This window comes from Musa acuminata, chromosome BXJ1-6 (genome assembly GCF_036884655.1).
Source record: "Musa acuminata AAA Group cultivar baxijiao chromosome BXJ1-6, Cavendish_Baxijiao_AAA, whole genome shotgun sequence".
Classification (NCBI taxonomy): Eukaryota; Viridiplantae; Streptophyta; class Magnoliopsida; order Zingiberales; family Musaceae; genus Musa; species Musa acuminata.
In genome coordinates this window covers 40548991-40568111 of record NC_088332.1, presented here as the reverse complement: position 1 = coordinate 40568111, position 19121 = coordinate 40548991, and the positions used below count along the sequence as shown (strand labels likewise).

Genomic DNA, 19121 nt, shown 5'->3' with positions numbered 1-19121 from the left:
CCAGATAAGTTTATATCTTGTTAACTCAACAAAGCTTTGATGGATAACTGTGACACTGATTACCAGCTCAACCTGTTGTGGCTCTAAAAACATGTTTTGATATCTGAATCTTCCTGTTCTTGTTCTGGAAAATCAGTAGCTCTTTGACCAGCCACCGTATCGATGAGTTCATCGAACTTTCGAGAGTCATACTACAGGAGTTAGGAAGGATCAAATTTGTAATCTTCAGGTGAATAGCTCTTGAAACGTCGGCATCTTACAGCTAAAATGTTACTGACATGAAGAACAAAAAAGATCTCATGGAGTCGAGAGTAGCATTACCTCAGTATGATATGAAGGTGTCAGCAGTGCAATGTTTTTGTGACAATTGATGGAGCAATACTTGAACAAGCGTCTGGTATCTCTGCTGCCTTTGATGCAGTAAAATTTCCACACCATTTTGGTAGATTCTCTGCAATGTCAGCAACAGATAAAAGGATAGGAACAAGAGGACTATGTGTTCCTCACTATTATAACATTTTTCTTACAGGAAGTGGATATTATAGCAAGGGATAGATGAGTCTACTATCATTGACCAATAGATCTGATGAGCCAATTATCTTATCTAATCATGTTATGGCATATGATATCAAACCTAATATAGTAGTTGGTGTAGTGATGTTCGAATAACAAATGATTATTCACGGATGAGATTAGCTGCACATCAAGTCAGAAGACTTGAATATCCGTATAAGAATTAGATGGATCTCCTATTATTAATACAAATTTTTAATATTTTTGAATCAATAATTAATAAATTTAATAGGAATTATCCTTTGAAGCTGACTAATTGCTATAAGCTAATAGATGAGACATAATCCATTATTTATATTAACATAGGTTAAATATATTTTTTCTAATGTAACCATTATCATCCATCTCATTCTCTATTAGGTTTTTCTTGGCTAGATGATTTTTTTTTGTGGATTGAAATATAAAATAAATTATAAATTACATGCAAGAAAGATGCTTCTGGTTGCTTAAATTGCATATCCTAAATGATTCAGTGGAGCACACCAAATTCCACCCTGGGTAGGTCAGATTCCAACTGCCTTAACTGTCATCAATCATGCTTTAAGATTCCAAAAACGCAGATTTCTGCTTACCTTCGATTTCCACCGCACGTGACCCGTGATATCTCTTTCTTGTCCACACAAAATTTCGACAGCTATAAAATGACCAAATTGCCCATGACAATCTCGTCCTACGCTGAGTCCATTACCGGTCATTTAGTGAAGGAGAGTGAGTAATATGGTGAATGCGTAATCCAATAAAACCCTATACCGCCTGTCTTTGGTCTCCGCTTCCGAGCTCCACCGTCGCCTCACCCTCGCTCGCTCGGCTTTGCCATGGCGGCCGCTCCCGCTCACCCCCCCGCTTCGATGGCGACGAAACCCTTCGCTCGGACCCACCGCGGGATAGGCTTGGGGCTGGGGCTGTCGAGGACCGCGGATCTTTACAGGTTCGCGCTCGGATCGACGAGGCCGAAGCACCGGGCTCTGGAGATCCGCGCGTGCGGCGCCGATAAGCACAGCGGTGATGCTGTGGCTTCCGTGACCGATTCGCCGGCTACTAAGCCTAGGAATAAGTAAAAGGCCCTCCTTTGTTGCGTTTACTGCTGTTAGCGTGTTAGTGTCTATGCGGATATTCAAAGTTGTCACCTTTCCTAAGTTTTGTCCGGTTTTTGTCATTATTGTCATTTTTTTTTGTTGCATTTTCCAAGCATTCTAGGTGATTTATAGTCTTTACATGATGCTTGCACTTATTTTTTGAAGTCTTGATGATCAGCGGAGAAATTGATGTTGCCTTTCTTCCCCATCGGGCCTATTGGCCTTGTCAGACATGTTACAGCGTGTCTGATCACTATATTTTTTAGAATTCTTGCACTTGAGAATGGATTTTATTGTACTAGTGTGGATTTTAGTTGGTTTGGTCTAAATGTTCAGGCATTTTTACAAAGAGGATGTTAGCGTTTTGCGTGTCTGATTTGATACTCTTGTAGCATTACTTTTTAAGATTGATGTATTAGAGCAACTTTGCCGTTCTAATTCTGTAAATGAGTTGTTCTGACTTTCCACTTATTTGTAGAAGCGGTTGAAACTATTGATAAAATGCCATCTTGTATGAGTATAGGGTGAGACGACACACTATCTCTGTGTTCGTTGGAGATGAAAGTGGAATGATAAATCGCATTGCTGGGGTATTTGCTAGAAGAGGATACAATATTGAGTCCCTTGCAGTTGGTTTGAATAAGGACAAAGCATTGTTCACGATAGTTGTCTCTGGGACCAATAAAGTATTGCAACAGGTCATGGAGCAGCTTAATAAGCTTGTAAATGTTTTGAAGGTAAGTTTCTGTAGGACCAGTTATAATGCTTGATTTCATTTTGTTCAAATAAGTTTCTTGTCAGATGATTTTTTGATATTTGCCATGTACAACTCATGGACCAATACTTTCTTTTTCAAATTTGGTTTTATTTGTATGCTGCCAGATCTGTTGTTGGGGTAGATTATTTGAACAAGCCAATGATATTATTTCATATTCGGTGCATTACTAACTGAAGGCGGAAAGTGTTCTGAGCTATAATGTATTTGTTCATCCTCTCAGTTATTTATCAAAAAAGGGAAAAATGTTTTGATATATGACTTCCTGTAATTACTAGGGTGAACATCTGTCAAGGGGGCCCCTTTTTACCTGTCATTATCTTTGTTTGTGTTGGTATTTGACTTCATTCAATTGCTAGGTTGAAGATCTATCACGAGAGCCACAAGTTGAACGAGAATTGATGCTTATAAAACTCAATGTGGATCCAGATAAACGCCCAGAGGTATTCCACTATTAACTTTTGTTCATCTTTAATAGAAATTCTTCTGCTAAGAAACTTATAGGCTTAACTGTGGCATATATTGTAAGATGACATGACCTATAAGGTGCATAGCATATTCAGAAAGGAATGGGTGGAGGGAGAGGGTCTTGGTAAAAGCAATCCAACCACTATCTTGAGATTGCAAGAATTTGTACCTTACATATATATATATATATATATATCTTTTTGTTTGCTTTAAATTTTGGATCATTATTGCATTACTTTGGCTGAGGAATCAACCTAACTTCATTCTATAAAGTTTTGGAGCCTAGAAGTTACTTTACCAATGTGATCATTTTGGTGCTTTTTTTAATCTAGTTACAAGTTCAATGAGGATATCAATTGCCATCTGGAGTTTGTGAAATCAGTTTTAATTGGTACCAAACTGTATAGTTTATTGTTTAGTTTCTTATATTTGTCACCTTCAATCTGCAGGTTATGGGTCTGGTTGATGTATTCAGAGCAAAAGTAGTTGACATTTCAGAACATTCACTAACCATTGAGGTCAAGAATTTTTAACCTTATTTTTATTTGACTGCATATAATATTGCTGTCTTTATGGGACTTCTATAATTACTTAAAGTCTTATCTGTGATTAATTTACAAGCATGCAGGTAACAGGAGATCCTGGGAAAATGGTTGCAGTTCAGAGAAATCTGAGCAAGTTTGGAATCAATGAAATTGCTAGAACTGGCAAGGTCATCACTATATGGACTGGATGAATGGACCTCTCTCTCTACATATATACATATATTTGTCCATCAATCTCCTTTTTCAATTGTGCAGCAACAAATACTCTCCAATATTGGATTCTGAATATTTTATGCTGCAGATTGCATTGAGGCGTGAAAAGATGGGACAAACAGCTCCTTTCTGGAGGTTCTCTGCTGCTTCATATCCAGACCTTGAAGGCACAATTCCTTCAAATCCTCTGTTTACGTCCACAACAAATACAAGATTTAATGGCAACTTGGAGCAATCTTCTGGAGTACGTGACTGTGATTTTTTCACTTTTTAATCAAAAATAGATTATAGAAGGAAAATTCCTTGGTTTTTATCATTTTTTCATCTGAACTCTATCACGATTGACTATTTGGAAATAATGAACCCGACAAACAAGAAGCCTCCATTCCATAGGGAATGATATATTTTTGGAAATTCATTCATGACCCTGGAACTCTTTTAATCACTTGTAAATAAATTAAGCTAAAGAGATCGAATAAATGGGAAAAACTGGTCCACAGATTTTGAGTCTATACATAAAAGACAACTTTTTGAAATTTTACATAGGGTTTACAGTGGCCAGATAATTTATTTGAATATCATGGGATAGACATTGACTAGTATTTTATAGTCCAATCTAAAGGGAAGTGGATACAGAATTGGAGTGTACACTTTCAGCCAGATACAATGATGTGTATGACCAAAGTTTAATGCATAATGACCACTTTTCAGTATTGTTGATTGCTTTCTCATTTGTGGGACTTATGTGTTAATGAAATGGGTAGTTGGTGTGAAGTTCAAGAATTGCATTCCGGATGTGTGGACCATCATGCAAATTGCCATCACAGCATGTTACATTACTAGCTTGATGACTCTATATCTTACATTACTACCATGCCTATATCTTAAGCTTGAGTTAAAAACTTCTTTTTGTTTTACTCTATTTTTCTGTCAATTTTTTTGCCATTTTCTCCATGCTGCTGACAGCAAGCTGTGTGTCACATACCACTGGCATGGGGACTCTTCCATAGCATGTAAGATCCTCGGGGTACATATCTACATGACTACCATGATCAAAAGCAAATTTACAAGCGGATCTATCTACCACCATTTGAGCAATGGTGTCATCATCAAAATAGTTTCCATTAGCATGTGACGAACTATGGGGTAGAATAGAAGACAAGACTCCTGATGTATATCCTCCTCAAAATAATACTAGTTTTCTCAATGGAAAAGTTCTAGAGGAGGATAGGGAAGTGAACTGTGATGAAACTAGAAGAACAAATGCCATTGACTTATTATTTGCATATTTGAGTTTTTATGCTTCATGAGTCCCTTTAGAATTACCATTTGGCTTATAGAAAAGTGTTTATACATTTTCTGAAGATATCATAAGTTGACTGTCTACTAAAATTTGCTGGATCCAATGCTAGTTCTGGAGGTCCATAAACATGGACTTAAAATCTGTAACTGTTGATTCTTATTCACGACATGCCAAGAGTGTACATCTTGACACAAACTTTGTGATCTAGAAATTGTCTCTTGTACATGTAGATATCATCAACTTTAAAATCTTGGTCAAATACCTATTCTGATAGTTCGTTGGATCATCAAAGTACTGGTATACCAAATGATATACTAATCTATGCAATCCAATTTCATTAAAGAAAATAAGACAATTAAATATTGACTAGTTACAAGCTATATGGTCTACTACCGATTTTTTGTTGGACTAGTTTTAGAAATCTTGGATATTATAACTTATTAAGATTGCAAAAATTTCAAATTACAAAAGAAGAAAGGAACAAAATTGAAAATTTCTTTTGTTATTCTTCTTTTTCTATGTATTGAAATGTGTCTCCAATAGTCCAATTTCTAGCAAGGTTCCAAATATGTGCATGCATGTGCACATATATGCAATTGTGCATAGGCGTAAAAATGTATATTACTATGTATAAGCCCTAAACCTAGCTGATATGCAGCATTCTAAATATCTTTCTAATATAGAGTATTGCTAATGACATCCTCCAGCAATTATCTTCATTTTTTTTTAAATTGACAAAGCATCAACTATAATCTTTTCTAATGATTTATATGTTTTGCTTTACTCACAAAAATTGTGTGCTTTGTGGGTTTATTACCTCGGCATCTAACAACAGTTGCAATTAAAATTGCTAGAAAATTATGTTTCAACAAGGATATTGCTCCATTTCTTGATATATGATCTGTGCAACTGGAGACACACTTTGCATATTTGTACAAATGTGACATCAAATCACAATCAAATTTCTATCTTTTTCTATGTATATTCATTTTCTGGGCTACATTGCTTGCTTCTCATTTATTTATTATTTTTTCTATTGTTTTGGATTTCGTATAGGGAGACGTTTATCCAGTGGAACCATATGAAGGTTTTTTGGTAAATCAAGTTCTAGATGCACATTGGGGCATCCTCGATGATGAAGATGTGAGTGTCTCATCTTTTCTCCTAATCATTACAGCATGGACTTATGCTAATCTTCTAGGAAACTTATGAATAAGAAGAAATAATAGAGATGTATGCATAATTGTGTCATTGGATACAGGTTAATGGATTTCATGATTTTGATCACAGATGATTAAGTTATAGAATCACATAAATTTTATCATTAGCATCTGGCATACTTGAAGTTTTATATGCTGGCACAGGCTGCTTTAATGTGGCTACTGCTGCATCTATTTTGAGGTAGGAGAGTTCACAATCTTTTTCTGACAAGTATTCCAATGCCCACGATGTTGCATGACACATCTTTTGGGCAAGATACCTGCATGTTGTATTGTGTCCCTATGTTCCTGCCGGTTATCAAGTGGGTGTGTTCACTGATATTAGGCCAGGATGCAGCTGCATGGTGTCTCACATGACAAGTGGGTTGTGGAACCAATTCAGGCAGACACATTGTTGGCATGTGGCTTAACACTCCTTAGTTTGTACTTTGTCATGATCTGATTATTATGGTGTTGTATCATAATTCACCAAATTTTTATTTAGATTGTTTTCTCTTTTGTCATTTAGAAGGTTGAAATTCCATTGATTCAGTGGAAAAGGTGACTGAGAATTAGAACTATTGATAAATTAGTTCATCAATTTATCAGAATTTTGCAAATATTTTTGCTTATTTCTCATAAAAAGAAATTCAGTAGCTGGACCACCTTGGAGAAGTTATATTGCATGTATATCAGTTTGTTTTATTATGTCTATTTTTGTGGATCTCTAGGTTTCTGGAAACCACTCAAAATTTTGCATTCTAACAATGAGTCTGATTAATCATGATAGCAACAATAAGAGTTTTGTTGGTGGCTTGTCAACTCCTTATAAAAGCAAAACACCCTTTTTTTGTTGATATTCTCCACAGGATTATCATTATAAATTGCTTCCCTTATTTATTCCAGTGTTGCCCTTTTTTCTTGTCAATTTTCACTCTTGGATATGTGTGATTTTGATGCTTGATCATGGTAACTGACTAGCATCATTCTTATGGTTATTTTGGGATGCTTATTTGCAGAATCTTGGTCTCTAGTTGTTTCAATTGCAGTTTGCAGATTCTAACTATTGATGATTTGTCTTGAGCCAGCCAAGCGGTCTCTGTTCACATACTTTATCCATCCTTGTAAATGATTTTCCTGGTGTTCTTAACTTGGTAACTGGGGTGTTTGCTCGCAGAGGCTACAATATTCAGGTTTCTTCTGTTCAAATCTTCATTTTTTTTGTCAGTAAAAGAAGTTGGTTCATTTGCTTAATAGTTCCTTGGTTCCACAGAGTCTTGCTGTTGGCCCAGCTGAAAAGGAAGGCATTTCTCGTATCACTACTGTTGTTCCTGGAACTGATGGATCTATTGGCAAGTTAGTACAGCAGCTTTACAAGCTTATTGATGTTCATGAGGTATATTGCATAAACATATTCATATAATTGATATGTTTGGACCAATTACATATCTAAAAGCAAGTCATACGGATTTCTCAGGTTCAAGATATAACTCATTTGCCTTTTGCTGAAAGAGAACTTATGCTTATAAAGGTTGCTGTAAACACTACTGCTAGGAGGGACATCCTAGATATAGCTGACATTTTCAGAGCCAAAGCTGTAGATGTTTCTGATCATACAGTTACACTTCAGGTAAGGTTTCAGATACATTTCTGTAGGTTGACTGAATTGTCCAATTCTGATGATGACTTTTAATATTAATTGCTTATTCTTATTAAGATGTGTATTTTTAGGGGTAAGATGATTCTTGTATATGTCAACTTTGAGAAGATTCAATAAAAATATACCACTCTCAACTCGGTGGTAGACTATCAATTTGAATCCTTCATGTCTCTGTTTATGATGGTATTCTTGTGCAAAACACTGATATCATCTCAACGAGTCCCAATCAGTGGTTGTTTTGAAGCTCGATTCACTACTCTCTTGATTTTTTGAGTTATTGTAGGTGACCTAGTAGGTTTCATGTGTAATGCACTTTTTGCTCAGTTTTATTAGTAGTTTCAAAATCATATTTGCTTGACCTTTATAAATAACTAATAGTTTCCTGAACTTTGTTTTGGTTTATTATACCATGAAATCAGGATGTTTGCAGCTTGGTTACAAATCTCATCCAGTTTTGTTAGTGGTCTGGGGTAGGGTCCACTATGGTAATCGTACTGACTACTGAGTCTACTGACCCATACAGAGTGTTGATATGGGTCACTAGATGTCAACATTGGACTGGTGGTTCTAAATGCATCCCCCTCCAAGCCCTGTTTTAATGTATGTTGATCTCAATAATAACTCAAGATATGTGTTTAAGACCTATTATGATTATTATAATTATTATTTTACCTATTTTTACCCATACATAATATATAAGTTGAAAACCTTTAAATGCATGAGTTATATGTGATATAAGCCATACCTTATTACTAGTCATCCCTACTACCACCAAAACAAATGCTATACTGCCTTGGGAGGTGGGTCTAGGTCCACAAAGTCACATGGTTGAAAATCAGTATTATAATTTTGTAGAACCAATGAATGGTACTGCCCTCACAACATTTGATATTGATAGATTGTGTGCCACCATCAATTAAACTAGTAATAGTCATGGCATCTTATCGTTAATTTTGGTTCTGATGTTACCACTTTGTCGGTATGTTGAAGCAAGTAAAGCTGTTTGGTTGCTAATACGGAACTAGTTTTGTGTATTATGACCATTAACTGATGGCCTGTAGAACTGCTACAACATACATTTTGTGAGCCCTATGAACCTCAAATTCAGCAAACTGAAACCAATTGTTCATATCATGTCTATGAAATTCATACTGGCAGGAAGACATGATTTGGAGGGACTTCTGTCTGACATGAACTCGAGTGCTTCTCTTTGTCTGTGACTTTGCCCTCATAAGTTTTTATGGTGGATCTAGCTTCATGAGCTGTCTTAGTGTAAATTCTTACTCCTTTGTCCATTGTCCATCTCTCTGTGCTGCAAGGACATATGATTTATGTTCATCATCATCATTATTGTCCATATCGTTTTCATTGTTCATGGAGTTTGGCATTAGAGGGAGAAAAATCTTGTCATCCTTCTCAAACTCTTGCTCATCAACGGTTACTAATGATTCATCTGATTGTAATGAGCTGCTCTTGGCCTTAACACACTGCAAGGATGACCAAGACTGACTTTCTGTTGCATGACCTATAGAGTATATAGTACTGACTTGTGCCCTGTGGCCCCTGACCATGTCCTAACATTTGATTCTTTGATATTGTATTTTTATCCTCTGATCAAGCCACATCGTCCTATCAGTCTTCCTTGATTTGTTCAGAAATAAACTTTGATAAATTTGATAAATCTGTTTCATCAAGCTATGGATCAGCCTGGTTTTCAGCTATAGTCAAATGGATCAGCATCAACCTCCTCGCTTACTTTCGATAATAATTATAACAACAACAATAAGAACAAAGCCATAGTGTCCCAAAGGACTCAAACTATGTGGGTCAACTACTTGGATTTTTTGCTGCCATTAAACTGCATAGAAAATCATATTTTTAGTTAAGTTAAGAATATTTAAATCTTTATTTATAGTTTTCAGAAAATTCCTTTTAGGACTTTTTCTCTCTCCTTGTACTACTAATTTCACACAATATCTATAGTACATGTTCCTATCATCTATAGGTCCCTTCTCGCTTTCTTTGCCCTTAATTATGTAATGCTCGTACAAAACAGTGTTATAATGCATGTACAACAACTTCTTCAAACATCCAGACAGAAAGATTGTTGTGAACTTTGTGAGAAAGTGGTTCAGCTTCATGCATATTGCTGAATGATACAGTCTGTAAGAGATACTGTACAGTGATTTTCTTTAGGTGAGGTGCTTATCCTCCATACTGCATGATGAGAAAATGGACCGGTTTCACTTGAAACTACAGTATGATGTGGTCTGCAAGAGAACCCATGCAGTAATTTATTTCAAGTGTGGTGCATATCCTCCAACTTGTAGTTACTGCTCAGCTGCAAACTTATTATTAATATGTTTAATTTAAATATTAATTGATTGTTTTAATTTGTTTTCCTATTGATGGTTTCACATTCCTTCATGTTCATGAATTCATTTCTTGTTTAGTTGATTAATGTTCTTTTGTCCTTGATAAATCAATCTTGAATCTCAACTTTTTACCCTACTTCAAAAAAAGAAAAAGAAAAAGAAAAAGTTCTCATACCTTTGTTCTAAGAAAATAAATGTTATCTCTTGTGGGAAAATATGCAGAAAGAATTAGTGCAGAGTTACTGCTAAAGGTATTTCTAGCTAAAATGTGGAACAACTAACAAGGTTAAAGGAGAAGTGATTTGTCTTGGGATCTCTCTATGGATAATGGAAGTCGACTGTCAACTCTTCTACCTAAATGCTATTAAAAGCTCACATATGTTTCAATCACATAGGGTTATCCATGTTATGCAGGAGCTTTTTTATGAACCTTTTATCTGTATAGTGCTTCTGAAATCTTGTTTATTCAAGCTATTGGAAACTCCTAACTATTAAAGAACCTTCTGAAAATAAGGAACAGAAAGTTTGTCATTCAGCACATTGATCACAATGTCAGTCTTCATTTGTCCCAGAATTCTGCTATTTACTTTTACCATGTCATTTTACTAATTTCAAAATGGATACCATGTTGTGGAATTTGAAATGGTTTCCCTGTACTCTTAACAAGGTTGTCCAACTCTTGGAGTTTATTTCTTGTGGACGCCAATGCTTTTTTCCTTTGTTTGCTTATATTATGCTGACGTTCTGCAAATTGATCTGACAATATCTGCATTCAGCTTACGGGAGATTTGGACAAGATGGTTGCACTGCAAAGGTTATTGGAGCCATATGGCATCTGTGAGGTTTGTTTCTAATCATTATCGTAGGATCAAGAGTTTCTGCTATCTTGGTTTGGAGCCTTTAACCTGACTTATTTAGTCTTATGAACATTTCACTATCACCTTATATAAAGCACAGAGATAATACTTTCACAAACATTGCAGGGAAGCTTGTCATGGCAACCTTGATGTTTCCAGATGTTTTTTCCTTGACAAATACTTGCTGTCTTATTTTTTTTGTCAGCTGCTTGATGTTGTATGACCTACAAGTGAAAAATTAGTAGTGAACAAAGTCTAAGTCATGATGCTTTGGATCAACCGAACAAATTAATGCACATCGATTAGGACAAGTATTGGGGCTAATGTTAGTAATGTCCAGCAAACAGATTGCAAGATAAATCTGCTCAGCATGTAATGCCAGGCTTTATAGCATCTGTTAGCTTGATGTAGATTGAGCACAATGTTCCCAGTGTAACATTGTGTTGGTCTCAAGACCTTGGTCTTCCTATGGAACTGCCGTGGACAAATAGCAAAGTGACAGTGTTCAGGTGATGATCTGTAGGATTCCAAATATCTCAGTAGTGGCTAGCTTGACAATCTCTCTCTCTCTCTCTCTCTCTCTCTCTCTCTCTCTCTCTCTCTCTCTCTCTCTCTTCATGACACAGTTGGCCAATGTCCTTACAGCACTAAAGAAATCACTAGTAGCAAGGCCTGGAAGTCACATGCCTAAGTCACTGACTCATGGCCAATCCAACATGTTCTAGATTCATCTATTGCGGTCTTCTTTCATGCCTAGTTTACTCCTTTTCTTCTGTCTGAATGCATCCAACTAAATGTTGTGATTTCCCCTGGCTTTTGGTGTAACCCACACCTGTATATTCTTCCTTCTATTGTAGATCTTCTCTATGGCCTTGATCACCTTTTCTTGTATTATACAATTAGCCTCAGGAGAAGTACTGTATGTTGCACCATCAATAGTGAGGTTTCTCACTTTTCTTAAATTGCCTAAATCTTTGATATTAAGAGGAATCTAGAGTTTCTGTTAATAATCTTGTGGTGTTTCAAGTCGTCGAGCCATCTGGATTTCTATATAATCATATTTCACACTCTGAAGGTCCCTTTGGATACTATTAAGAACCTATTTGGTGCTCCACTTCCATGGTTTTAGCAGAGCCACCATATGGAAATCCCTTTTATCTATGGAACATTGGATGTCCTGCACTCTGAATTTTAAAGTAGTTATCGGTACTTGGAAATTGTAGTTTCTTAACAAGAACACCTAATCATTCTATACACAAGCATCTTGACGTGAAAAATGTCTCAAATCTCTGCAGGTGGCACGAACTGGGCGAGTTGCTTTGGTTAGAGAGTCGGGGGTGGACTCGAAGTACCTACGCGGTTACTCCCTTCCATTTTAATTCGATATGGCAAAAATCCCTAGGAATAGAACTCGCATCTCCTGATGCTTCGCGGCGTTTTGTTTGCTTTTACTAGTTTCTACAAAAATTTTGAATTAGTGCAGAACAAACATGTATCAGTTATCCCATGTTTTATCACAAATTGTTGTGATTAGCTCCTATAGATGTAATCTATCATAAAATTATCTTGTTTTCCACATTAGTTGACATTGATGAATGAGAGTTAAATGGACCTTTTTTCGTTGCACTCTCTCTTTCTGCCTCTTTGTCATGAATTCATATTGAGATTTAAACGCAGATTGTGATGTGATCTTTCCAACTGAGTTGTTAAACTATTTCTGGCCAGAAGTAGGTGACAATAAACTCATGAACAACAGGATTTCGGATGTAGGATTTTTCTCAAATCCAGACAAGGATCATTCCAATGTTCATCTTTTGCTTTGCTCATTCATAAATTATTTTCACATTTCATGAACAAGTAAAAAAGAAAAGAAGATTCTCACAGAAACTGAAAGGTGTAGCAGCTGTGGTTTTTCTAAGCAATATGTTAGAGTTGAAATCTATTGACTCTGTTTCCTGCCCAGAGTTCCAAGTTCAGACGCATGATGTTTGTTTCATAGACACTTGATATCCAATAAACCAATGAATAGATAAACAAATTATAAGAGACATTGGTTACTTGAACATGCTAGCTAACAAGTGCTACTACACATATGGTATCGATTTGGAGAAGTGAGGTTCCAATTGATAATTTCTTACCTTAAAAAGGGTTTAGGAAGGTTATTCTCATAACTTGAATCTTACCTATCCAGATCGCAATGGAGGTAACTCTGTCATTGATCCAAGGCTAATCTTCTACTAGGGTGCTCTTTGCACTCCATCTAGTCGATTATACAGGAGTGCAAAGAGCGAGTGGCCGAGAACAAACAGTTGGCGTGCTTTTCGATTGCGACGAGCGCAATGGTGCTCGATGAAATGACGGGGAAGGTGTTGAAGAAGGGAATCGCTTCAACGCTTCATTACATGATGATGATCAAGTTATGTCTAACTGAAGCATGGCATGGAGTTCCACTCTTAGTGGTTTGAAAGGCAAGAACCCATTTTTATCTCAGAAGCTTTTCGTGTGCCACTTGATGTTGTCTTCCCAGTGAACTGTGCAACATCTGTACATTCCTTGATGAAGAAATGGTGAGCAATTGGGTGGACGGCAGTGGGTAGGTAGGGTTCTACAACTTCATGGCAAACCTTAAAGATCAACACGATCCAAATATCGAAAGCAGCGGAAACCTCACAGTGAGTTTCTGCAGGAATTTTGAACTCATTGATGATGCAGTAACCATTCAGCATGGAAGGGAAAATAGCAAACCAAACCACTATCCAATATAATGTATACGAAAGGATAAGGGCGACAAAGTAAGAACTCATCTACGATACTTGAGCAACTTGATGTACAAGAAATATATTGCGAGAGATCTGAAGTAAAACGAGTGATGATCATCCTGTTGTTTTACTTCCTTCAGATGTACTACTGCTCCAGACTCCCATCTCCACCATCCACCTAACTTCTTGGTTACTTTGCCACGATAAGCTCATCCAGATTATCAGCATCCATGCTGAGTGGTGGCAGAAAGATGTCATCATCGGCGGTGAAATGGTATTTCTCCCCGATAGCTCTTAGAAGCTGGTACACTTCAAACATGGTAGGTCTCTCCTTAGGACCAGATAAAGCACAAGCACAGGCAACCTTCATGAACTGGAGTAGTTCACTATCATAGTCCTTTCCAATTACTGACTTATCGATTGCATCTTGAAGAAGAGAGTTATTCGAAAGGAAGGTTATCCAGTCCACCAAACTGCCTCTAAAGTTTTCCGAAGCTTTAGACACTTGAGTCGGCTTTTCACCAGTGACCAATTCAAGAAGAACTACTCCGAAACTGTAAACATCACCCTTTGGTGTTGCGACCAGTGTGCGAGCATACTCGGGGGCCACATAACCCAGGTCACCAAACTCACCATTCACGAAAGTGCTAAGATGTGTATCGATGGGATTCATCAGCCTTGCAAGTCCAAAATCTGATATCTTAGGCTCGTAATCTTCATCGAGTAGGATGCACTTGGAGCTAATATTCCGATGAAGAATGCGTGGATTGCAGCTGTGGTGAAGCCATGCCAATCCCTTTGCTGCTCCGATGCTGATTTTGAGCCTTGTCGGCCATTCCATACTCTTCCCTTGTGCACCTGAGCCATGTAGCTGATCATAGAGTGTCCCCTTGGGCATGTACTTGTACACCAAGAGCCTCTCCTTCTTGGCAACACAATAACCCAACAGGGAAACCAAGTTTTGGTGCCTCACATTTCCCAGCGTTGCCATCTCAGATACAAACTGGTTTTCGGATTGCTGTGAGTCCTGCAACCTCTTGATAGCAAGAGAAGTGCCATCTGGAAGTGTTGCCTTGTACATCGTCCCTGTCCTACCGGTACCGATAATGTTTTCCTTACTGAAATCATCGGTTGCTTTCATGAGATCACTCAATTTCATTTTTGACACGGACTTCTCGAACATAGAGACCTACAAATAACAAGTTTGTCCTTTAAACTTCACATAGGTTGAGCACCAATACAGAATAAGGGGGAAAAGATAAAGAAAGAACAATCATCATAATAAAGAAATTTCAACTCATTAACTAAATGAAGAGTAAACTCAACTTGCCTTGGTGCCTTTTGCTCCTTTTATAGATTTTGCCCACTTGTTTTCTTCTATGTCAATTTTTTCTTTCTTCTTGATGGGCATTCTACGCATACAGAAGTATAAAACAACTCCAACAATGATGATGGTTATCACAACACCACCAATAGCTGAACCTATGATTACACCAGCATTAATCTTCTTTGAAGTCCCTGCACAAGCACCCAAAGGCGCCCCACAAAGACCAGGGTTGTTTGCAAAGTTTGACTGTGTAAGCTTAGCCTGGAGTGCAGGAATTGGGCCGGATAAGTGGTTGTCAGAAACATCAAACTCTGTTAGTCGTGAAAGGATGCTCAGTTGCCCAGGAATCTGTCCGGTCAAATTATTATGCTGAAGCTTAAGTGAATTAAGATAAGTGCAGTCAGAGAGATTCACTGGAATTTGGCCTGAGAAATCATTGAATGAAAGATCAAGTGACGTGACATAAGGTATTTTTTTTGCGATATCCACAGGAATAGTTCCAGAGAGGTTGTTGTTTGAGAGATCCAACCCAGTCAAGCTTGTGCAATTCTCAAGTCCTGAAGGGAATTGGCCTTGAAGTCCCATGTTGGAAAGCCTCAGGTTAAGGACTTTGTTCTCATCAGGATGCCAGCACTCGACACCGTTAAACTTGCATATGGACCCTTCTGATGTGTTGTCAAAGGTCCATGAGTAGAATAGGTTATTTTCAGGGTCCTTTAGTGATAGCTTTACGAGTCTTAAACATTCAATGTCACTGGGAGTACTGTAGCATATGTCATGGAGCGAAAACCAAAAGAGTGTGTGAAGAAGAATAACAGATGGTCTCCACTTCATGGCTGTAAACATGCAAATTCCTCCAAGCTCCTTCTCTAACCAAGTACAAGAAACACGATCAGATACAACGTCAGTCGCCCATTATATATTCCACTGTTCAGCTGCACCTAAATGAGAAATGCATTAGATAAAAGGAACAGATTTCTACAAGAACAGAAAGTCCCAGACTTGTACCAATTCAAAGGTAGATTTCATATCATGTGAGCATAGTTCTGAAGATTCAAGAATAATTATCAACTGGTAACATCATGATTCATTAACGGTGACTTAACCAATTGTCCACCAGCTTGTAGAAGATAAATCTAGAGCAAGAAAGCGATTCATGGAATGCTACTTTTCATAATGCCAAACAAAGAAAATCTTCTTCGCTAGCTCAGCTAATGCATGTGCAAATACAACAAATTACTTTGTGTTTTAAATCAAAATGCTCATTTTCGTACTTTATTTTCATTCACGATCTACAAAACCCAGACCTGCAACAAATATGCAGTTTCTGACAAATAACTTATGAAAAAGAATTACAGGGACAACGGTCATAGTACTATAGTAGTATGATCGGACAATTAAAATCTACTCTACTCCCACAAATCTCATCTCATGGAACCAAGTTCATATTCTGAACGTCCTACAAAATGCAGGATTTATATTGGAACACGTAATTTACCTTCTAAATCACACCACTGGAAGCTAAGGAAGCCAACATCAGTCCTAATAATATAATTCCTCTGTATTATAAGCACCAAACATTCAATAAAATGCAATAATTTTAGTTTTTTTTTCCCTTTTAGAAGACAGAAACTACCAAGCTAAAACTAGATAGGAAATTCTGATGAATTACTTTTACTGATAACACCCCAGCTGGATCCAAACATAAATCTAAATCTAATATATGAGGTAGAAGGAACAAACCAGCCAAGCAATTTATAAGTCCACCCATAAATTTCACCAGAAGAATCATCAATAACCAAACGTGATATATAGATAATTATAACCCCCAAAAGCAACCACAGATTATTTCTAGGAAACCATCACATGTGCAAAGACTCGTTCTATTAGTCCCTAAAAGACATCATAAAAACCATCAACAAGTAGCAGGCCTTCCTATATGAAGAGCCACTATTTGGAAACGTTAGATAAATAGAAAGGGAGAAAAGGATTAAAGATCTCTTTTTTCCCAAGTTTCATGATAAAACTCAGAACCAAACACACCCAACAACTCCCACCCATCAAAATTCAGCAAGATCCATGGAAACCAAATTAAAGAAAAACCAAATCTTTCCAACACTTGCGCTGGGCGAAATCAATCCACAGATCATCCACCTACCTACCAAAAATCACCAAGAAATGAACAGATAACGAGCGAGAAAGAAGTCGTCCGAGAACAATCAAAAACAATAAAAAGATCTCATTTTGATCACTCACCTAGAACACGATGGCAAGGACGCAGAGTCGAGACCGAGAGCAACCACGGAACCCCCAGTCTCCACTCTCCGGAGACCCCCAATCGGGACGCGGAGCTCAAAGGAGACTTTCCTTGTTCCCAGCGTTTTCTCCACTCCAGTCTAAATAATAACATTAAAGAATGTGGTGGAGAGAGAGAGAGAGAGAGGAGTCGCCTGTGCCAGGATTCAAAGGCAGAAACACCACAACCAACAGCAGTAAAGAAAAAGCAATCACATCTATCACGACAACCAATCCCTCCCTAATCCAAAAGACACTTCTTTTCTCCTCTCCATCATCACCAACAGAGCACGACAATTAATTATCTTGCGATCACTGCTTAGAATAAAATCCAGCCGACGATTCTTCCTCCGATCAATTTAATCCTCAATCCCCACGGTAGATTACATCAACCGCATACAAAACGGTATGAGGTGGCTTCATACATTGACTTGGACTCCAGTCAAAGTCAAGCGGCATCTATTCTTAAATGCGCCGGGGGGGCGCATCAAACAGCAACCACCTAACGCCGCCAATAGACGGTGAATGCGCGTCCGAGTGGCGCACCGTAATCACGTGACGTCGATCTGCATCGCACGTGTGCTTTCTGCCCCCCCTTCCTGCCTCATGATTCGACGATTCCATGGCCCCAGCGCGGGTTTCTCCAATCACAAGGCGGGTAACAACGCAGGTAGGGAAGACACAGGAACATTTCGGTAGTGCTCGTACGAGCTTAAGGCAATAAATCGCATCAATGGACGCACTAAATTATTCATCTGAAACTCAACTCGAATATTTATTTTTTATTTATATTCAGTCCAAAATTAGATTAATATGTGGCCTAATTGGGGTTAAGCAACCAAGAAAAGGATGCATTGCTCCATCCCTATGCATGCATTCACATGGACAACACTCCCTCCCATGTTATGAGAGTGAGAGCATTGATGGCTTGGACCATCAAGCAGTTGGTCCATGGAAGGAAAGAGTCTAGACTTTAAGGGACACATTGCATTGCTTTGAACTTTTCCAGTCAAAGATGTGTGGGGCCTCATCAGAGCTTGTTTTCTCTGCTTTTTCTTATCTTGTGAGGGGGCCAAGTATGACCTCCTTGGTTGGTATTCAGACATGGAAATTAGTTGTGTCATCTTTTTTTTTTCCTTTGTAAAGTATAAATATTTTTAAAAATTATTAGCATAAATTTTAATAAAATTAAAATAATACAGAGAAGATTAGTACGACCGATATAGTGTTAATATATAAGTGGTATATATCATTCTGTATCAATCAAAAAAATATGACTAATATTTAAAATCATGATTTTGATAGCTTATGAATGAATGATGGCGATGGTGTAGGAACAATTTTCCAAACCTAGAATAAATTGACAGGTTTCTTTTCTGATGATTAAAACATGCACTTAAGAAAGAAATCTTGAATAGCAGTTTTATAGACATTAACTCTATCACCGTCAATAATTAATAAATCAACCATTTATTATCATTTTTATAGAAGAAAAAAACATTTTCTTATGTGCCAGTAATTGTTATCCTCATTTTAGTTTCCAATCTTATACTCCTTTGGAAATTTAAATCAATAGATCAATTGATTTGAGTTAGTTTGTTGTGCTCATCTTCCATTTTCTTATTATTTTTAATTTTTAATAAATATTATTTTATCTTAAAGAGTTGATATATTAAAGTCTCGACATCCGATAAAA

The 19121-nt window shown here is 37.3% G+C and overlaps 2 protein-coding genes across 4 annotated transcripts; one reads left to right on the top strand and one right to left on the bottom strand.

Annotated features, from left to right (window-relative positions):
- Positions 1-1311: 1311 nt before the first annotated feature.
- Positions 1312-12670, top strand: LOC135676987 (acetolactate synthase small subunit 1, chloroplastic-like). Its single transcript, XM_065188776.1, has 12 exons — positions 1312-1627; positions 2173-2386; positions 2784-2867; positions 3342-3410; positions 3521-3604; positions 3739-3894; positions 6010-6096; positions 7241-7345; positions 7426-7548; positions 7630-7782; positions 10964-11029; positions 12340-12670. The coding sequence occupies exons 1-12, from the start codon at positions 1389-1391 to the stop codon at positions 12421-12423; spliced, it is 1464 nt and encodes a 487-aa protein (XP_065044848.1). The 5' UTR covers positions 1312-1388; the 3' UTR covers positions 12424-12670.
- A 1111-nt stretch (positions 12671-13781) lies between these two features.
- Positions 13782-17675, bottom strand: LOC103989337 (probably inactive leucine-rich repeat receptor-like protein kinase At5g48380). 3 transcript variants are annotated; one of them, XM_009408148.3, is made up of 3 exons: positions 17387-17675; positions 15134-16071; positions 13782-14992 (listed from the first exon to the last, which is right to left on the bottom strand). In XM_009408148.3, exons 2-3 carry the CDS (start codon positions 15974-15976, stop codon positions 13994-13996), a joined length of 1842 nt encoding a protein of 613 aa, XP_009406423.2. In that variant the 5' UTR covers positions 15977-16071; positions 17387-17675; the 3' UTR covers positions 13782-13993. The 3 variants fall into 3 exon arrangements, with proteins under 3 accessions (XP_009406423.2, XP_009406424.2, XP_009406422.2); XM_009408149.3 differs by having other exon boundaries at positions 15134-16065; positions 17387-17634; XM_009408147.3 differs by having other exon boundaries at positions 15134-15999; positions 17387-17591.
- Positions 17676-19121: the final 1446 nt, after the last annotated feature.

Bases quoted from the DNA above. Each gene is read 5' to 3' on its own strand.
- LOC103989337 (XM_009408147.3), bottom strand. From the start codon at position 17,540: ATGTTATTATTTAGACTGGAGTGGAGAAAACGCTGGGAACAAGGAAAG. The intron at 16,000-17,386 runs GTGAGTGATCAA...GTACTTGGTTAG, and splicing joins TCCTTGCCATCGTGTTCTAG to AGAAGGAGCTTGGAGGAATT. The intron at 14,993-15,133 runs GCAAGTTGAGTT...TGTTATTTGTAG, and splicing joins AAGGAGCAAAAGGCACCAAG to GTCTCTATGTTCGAGAAGTC.
- LOC135676987 (XM_065188776.1), top strand. From the start codon at position 1,389: ATGGCGGCCGCTCCCGCTCACCCCCCCGCTTCGATGGCGACGAAACCC. The intron at 7,346-7,425 runs GTTTCTTCTGTT...TTGGTTCCACAG, and splicing joins GCAGAGGCTACAATATTCAG to AGTCTTGCTGTTGGCCCAGC. The intron at 11,030-12,339 runs GTTTGTTTCTAA...AAATCTCTGCAG, and splicing joins AGCCATATGGCATCTGTGAG to GTGGCACGAACTGGGCGAGT.